Raw genomic sequence first — 4,952 nt, 5'->3', positions numbered from 1 at the left:
TTTTTCTTTTTTTTTTTTTTTTTTTTTTTTTTTTTTTAAAGATGTTTCACTGTGCGGGAACGATTCTTTCTACGACAGAGAGAAAAACACTTCCTCCTTTCCCCCGCAAAACCATTCGCGTGGTTTATCATCACACGCCCTTTTCCCTCGAAGTCATTGTGCCTCCCCCTCGTGAGTCATCGATGACTCTCGTATCCGCTGACTGCTCGTGTTCGCCGCGCGCGGATAACGGCGCGCGAACGGAGTGTTAGCGAATGTAAATAGCGTGGCGATATTATCCTCCAGACCACTCAGTCTCTCGAGGCTGAAAGGGTCAATCACAGAGGGAGAATTCCCCCTGAATTCCGATGTCCCCTCGCGTTTCCGTCGCTTCGGCGACGGCTCGACCGATAGATCTCGACTGTTGTCCCTCTTCCGAGAGGCTTCTGGAGGCTTCGTTCTCTCCGCGTGAATCAAGAGTTTTCCGTAGCGGAAATCCCGCGGACGTGACGGGCGTCCGCCTTTCCCTCGCTCTCTTTCTCTCGCTTCCGCTCGAGAGATTCGCGGAGCGCGAACGGGATCCCGCGAATTTCCCAGCTGGTGACAAAGTGTCACAGCGAAGGTCGTGACGAGTAGACACGTGGCACGCGCTTACGTATCTATTTGGTCGTGTATTGATTCGCCACGCGCGTCCTCTAACAAGCGTACAACACCGCCATGTTGGATACCGAGCTGATGACAAATCCGATCCGCTTCTCCAGACTCATCTCGCAGATCTTGTCTTACGGCACCGTGCTCATCCGTGTACTCAAATAGCAGTGGACTTACGGTAATAGCGGACACGTCCCTGAGATCGTTTGCTCGCGCGCGGCAGCCGCGAGAGAGGAGTAACGTCATCGCGGTAGCGTTGCGTCGCAATTGGAGCCCATCGTATCCGAAGAGGGTCCATCGTATTGTCTTAAACGAATATATAAGCTTATTCTTATATAATCATTATATAACTCCAAAAAGATCTTTTTTTTTTAATTTTCTAAAGTTGGGCTTCCTACTTTTTCTATTTTTTTTTCCTCCGATACAAAGATCTTTCCATTTCACTTTGAATACATATAGAGATTATGAAGTAAAAAATTCATTTGAAATAATATATTGCAATTTGTTGCCGAAAAATAACTCTTTAGAGTATCATGGCCGTTCAAAGAAATAATTAATCTCTACTTTTATTTTTTATAAGGAATAAAAGATTTGTTATGTTTGAATGCAGAGCGAGAGAAGAGTATAAAACACGGAGAGAGCCCTGTAGAGCCAATAAGCAGCTGCAGGGACGAGCATGGCTTTGTGCCAACGGTTGGCCGCTGGGGCAGCGAATGGCCGAGTTGACTCGAGACGGCTGAGATATGGTGCCAGCCACAGGGGCAGGCACGCGGGCCCTGGATCAGGGGTGTTCCGCTACCCCTGCCGGTCTGGGCCCATTACGAGTCACCAGCCCTGACCGTCTCCACGGTCGAACAGTATGAGGAATTAGCAGGCAGCGTTGAACTTGAAACGCAACGCTTATTGCGTGAGCATCGCTATGACACTATTGGCAATTTCCTCAGGTATGTGGATACAGTTTCTCATTTTATCATTATACTCGTATTTTGCAAATAATAAATCGCAATGTCGATTGTACAGGTTCTACAAGGACTACACTGCAAGTGGAGAAAGTGTGCTGGATCGATTCTACCGGAAATATCAGCCACTGATAACACACGAACACCATACTTGCGTCGGTCTTGGATTTGAATTATTACATCGATTAACAGGATTGAACAAGCGATTCCCAGGAATAGCAAGTGGCCTCTATTTAGTATCTTGTGAAGAAGTAAGAAGTGTTTTTCATGTCCTTATTTTAATACAATAATATACATATAGTTGTACTATTTAATATGATATTCAATAGCTGTTGGAAAAACAATTCTTTTGTCAATCAATTATTTGGAATATTTTTTTAAATTTATTGAAACCTGTAATCTGTTTTTTTAGTTGAACTTCTTGCATGATTCATCTTGTTTTTCTGTTTTTTACATTAGAGAAAAAAAAAAGAGAAGACGAACCATGTAAGAAGTTTAACTAAAAAGACCAGATCTAATATGTTTAAATTGCTTTATGAGAAAAAAATTGTTTTTTTTTTTTACAGACGATTGGTGATATCGCCGGCTATGTTGGCGGTCCACCAGCGGCAGATAGCGGCGAAAAGGAGCATGTACTAGTGTGCCTGAAAATCGAGATTGGCGGACGTCGCGGCGTCATGCTGCTCGATCCCGGTTACCATGTAGCACGCGTTATCACTGTGATGGCCGATAAGTTATACCCTCATACAGGCTGGTTCACACAATCCGATGAACCGACTTGTAAGAAAGAGTACAACTACTGTTTATGTGCCGATGATCCTGATTATGTCGAGTGGCATGAGATAAAAACTCGACCTGGTGCCTTGGAAGGGGTGCAAGTAGCTCTCATTTATGTGGCAAGGCCATATTTAACTGCCATTGACGTTACAGAACGGAGAAATTTGGTTTATAACCAGAGAAGTCTCCTTGCCAGAGATACTAAAGGTCACGTTACCGCCGGCATATATTTCCCCGTTATATTGGATATGAACAATACACAGACCTTCACAATTTTCTACCAGACTGGTAACGGGAAGAAGCGAGTCAAGATGGCATTCAATAAGTTTCACGGTTCGCGTAAGGTATATAAATATATTTCTTGAGATTAATCTTGAGATTAAATTCAGAAATGTCTTCGGGGATATCTTGAAATTTACAATAAAAATATTTGTTGCAGATAAGTCCTGATACCGAGGAAATGGAGATGATAGCGGAATGTGCTCGACAACTCAATATTTCGCAAGATATCCTGCAAGATATCCTCTCTGCTTTAGCCACTATCATGAATGATTCGTCATTTTTGGCACAGTTGTTGGCTATCAATGCAAGAATTAACACCTTAGCAGAGGACAATTAACAAACAGAAGTCACTCCAATTAATGGAGCGTCGACACAACATCACGTTTTATTATTTCTTTTGCCCGCTTTCCTCTTACGTTCTTTCTTTTTTATTATTTCTCATAGCTTATTCGTTCTTTTATTTGTTTTAATCATGCTTTATTACGACGCTACATTTGCATATATATAAGACGAGTCATGCAATCTTGCAAACTCTTCATTTTTTGTTGTAGATTTTTTATTCATGGAAATAATGAGATAAATTATAAAGATTAAAGATTAATATAAAAATGATTTGAATTTATTTAAGTAATTGTCGCAAAAGTACAATCATATTTTTGTGTCAATTCATTTTATTTTGCATATAAGATCATCAATTCTAGATGATTCACTTAAAATGCATGATTCAGCTTTTATAGCAAAGCGTCGCTTTATAATAAGACTTGTAAAATGTTTTCGACAATTCCGATATTATTTTGCATATGTAATTCAATGAAAACATTAACAGATACGATCAAATAGTATGATCTACAACACAAACACGTATAATTTTAAATCTGACAATTTTTTTTTATATATTTGCTTTTTTTATGTAGAATACAACGCGAAGTAAAAATCAAATTGTTGTAACTAAAAAGTTTTTAAATATTATTTTGTTTTTAAATATTATACTATCTTAGATTTTAGTTTTCAACATGTAAGCTTTTGGGTTCTATGGTAATGTAATAGATCGGTGTGGTAATATTTTCATTGAACAATATTGGCACTAATGCAGTTAATAGATTACTATTTATGTAGAAAAAGGACTGCACTAAAATCATATTGGTACAAGGGAACTATTCTTGTTTTATTCTATCGCGTGCGCGAGTTTGTGCTGCATGTCGTTTCTTCTTTAGAATAATGTAATATGTATCTTTCAATTATACACTAAATTTGACTTTATTTGAATAAATTGTTTGACTGGAAAAGTAATATATTGATAGAATACCTCACCTTAAAAAAAAAACCTTTAAAGTTATGGATATCTTTCATCGATAGGAGAAAAATGAAACATGCAAGGTCTAAAAAATACATTTAAAACAACAAATTTATTATTCCCTTTATATTTTTTAATATATTTAATTGTACAATAATGAAACTAACAGAAATTCATTACCTATCAATGTACGTGACACATTTTCGATTATATTTTAAAAGATAGAGTATATATGAAAATAAGATATGAAAACTTTAGTAGACATCTTTAATTAATGGTAAAATCTGAGCTACATCTTAAATGCTTCTTTTATCTATTTATTTCCTTCGTGTTTTCAACACATAACTGAGATTCTATTGATCTATTTAAATAAATATTCGTATACAAAAGAAAAGAAAGAACGTTACTCTGAACTTCGCTGAGCACTTAGTTTACATAGCTATATCAATAATAATACTTCTTGTAAGTGAACAAGATAATTTTTAGAAAAAATAATTGCAAACTTTTTTTGAAACATCAACGTTATGAAAGAAAATATATTTCTAGATTGTTTAAAGTAAACCTCGTTATATGAGGTTCCGTACTAGGTATAGAGTAAAGTTCAGTAAAGTACATTTACGGATAATAATTGGAGATATTCTAGTTGTCACTAGCAGGAGCAGCGTGACGCTTATTACTAACTTGTCTATCTGGCTTATGTTCGCGTTTTCGAGATCCTGATGTATACGGTGACGTCGATGACGCTTCGGTTTTTGAAGACGTTGCGGGTTCTGAAGACTTGAAGCTGTAAGCATATAAATCAACATTATTATGTTTTACATAACATAATAATTAAGAAGAGACAAGTCTGAAGAAATTGAAGCGCATGAAGATTCCAATAATGATAAAATTATTGCAAAATTGTGCAACGTTTAGATGCAAGAAAAAAAAAACAAAAAAAATATAAGCAAGCGAATCATGCTCTTATTCTATAATAGTGTGAAATTTGTAGCGTGAAAACTGTAGCGTGT

The 4,952-nt window shown here is 37.2% G+C and overlaps 2 protein-coding genes across 6 annotated transcripts in view; one reads left to right on the top strand and one right to left on the bottom strand.

Moving 5' to 3' along the window:
• The first annotated feature begins 696 nt into the window (after positions 1-696).
• On the top strand, positions 697-3,199 carry LOC108694898. Its single transcript, XM_018204597.1, has 5 exons — positions 697-783; positions 1,363-1,574; positions 1,651-1,840; positions 2,156-2,710; positions 2,806-3,199. The coding sequence occupies exons 1-5, from the start codon at positions 697-699 to the stop codon at positions 2,983-2,985; spliced, it is 1,224 nt and encodes a 407-aa protein (XP_018060086.1). The 3' UTR covers positions 2,986-3,199.
• A 996-nt stretch (positions 3,200-4,195) lies between these two features.
• Positions 4,196-4,952, bottom strand: part of LOC108695067 (myeloid leukemia factor) — a 6,667-nt gene continuing 5,910 nt past the window's right edge. For 3 of the 5 annotated variants that reach the window (XM_018204810.1, XM_018204811.1, XM_018204812.1), the window contains one exon: positions 4,196-4,726. In XM_018204810.1, coding sequence (XP_018060299.1) covers positions 4,582-4,726 — 145 coding nt within the window. In that variant the 3' untranslated portion in view covers positions 4,196-4,581. The remainder of the gene's footprint in view (positions 4,727-4,952) is intronic. The other 2 variants (XM_018204813.1, XM_018204814.1) reach the window with 1 other exon arrangement.

Source organism: Atta colombica, unplaced genomic scaffold (assembly GCF_001594045.1).
Source record: "Atta colombica isolate Treedump-2 unplaced genomic scaffold, Acol1.0 scaffold126, whole genome shotgun sequence".
NCBI lineage: Eukaryota > Metazoa > Arthropoda > Insecta > Hymenoptera > Formicidae > Atta > Atta colombica.
The sequence above is the reverse complement of the archived record's forward strand: the minus strand, read 5'-3'. Positions and strand labels throughout refer to the sequence as shown.

Coding starts and splice junctions, on each gene's coding strand:
- LOC108694898 (XM_018204597.1), top strand. CDS start 697: ATGTTGGATACCGAGCTGATGACAAATCCGATCCGCTTCTCCAGACTC. Junction 784..1,362: donor ACGGCACCGTGCTCATCCGT/GTACTCAAATAG, acceptor AGTTGACTCGAG/ACGGCTGAGATATGGTGCCA. Junction 1,841..2,155: donor ATTTAGTATCTTGTGAAGAA/GTAAGAAGTGTT, acceptor TTTTTTTTACAG/ACGATTGGTGATATCGCCGG.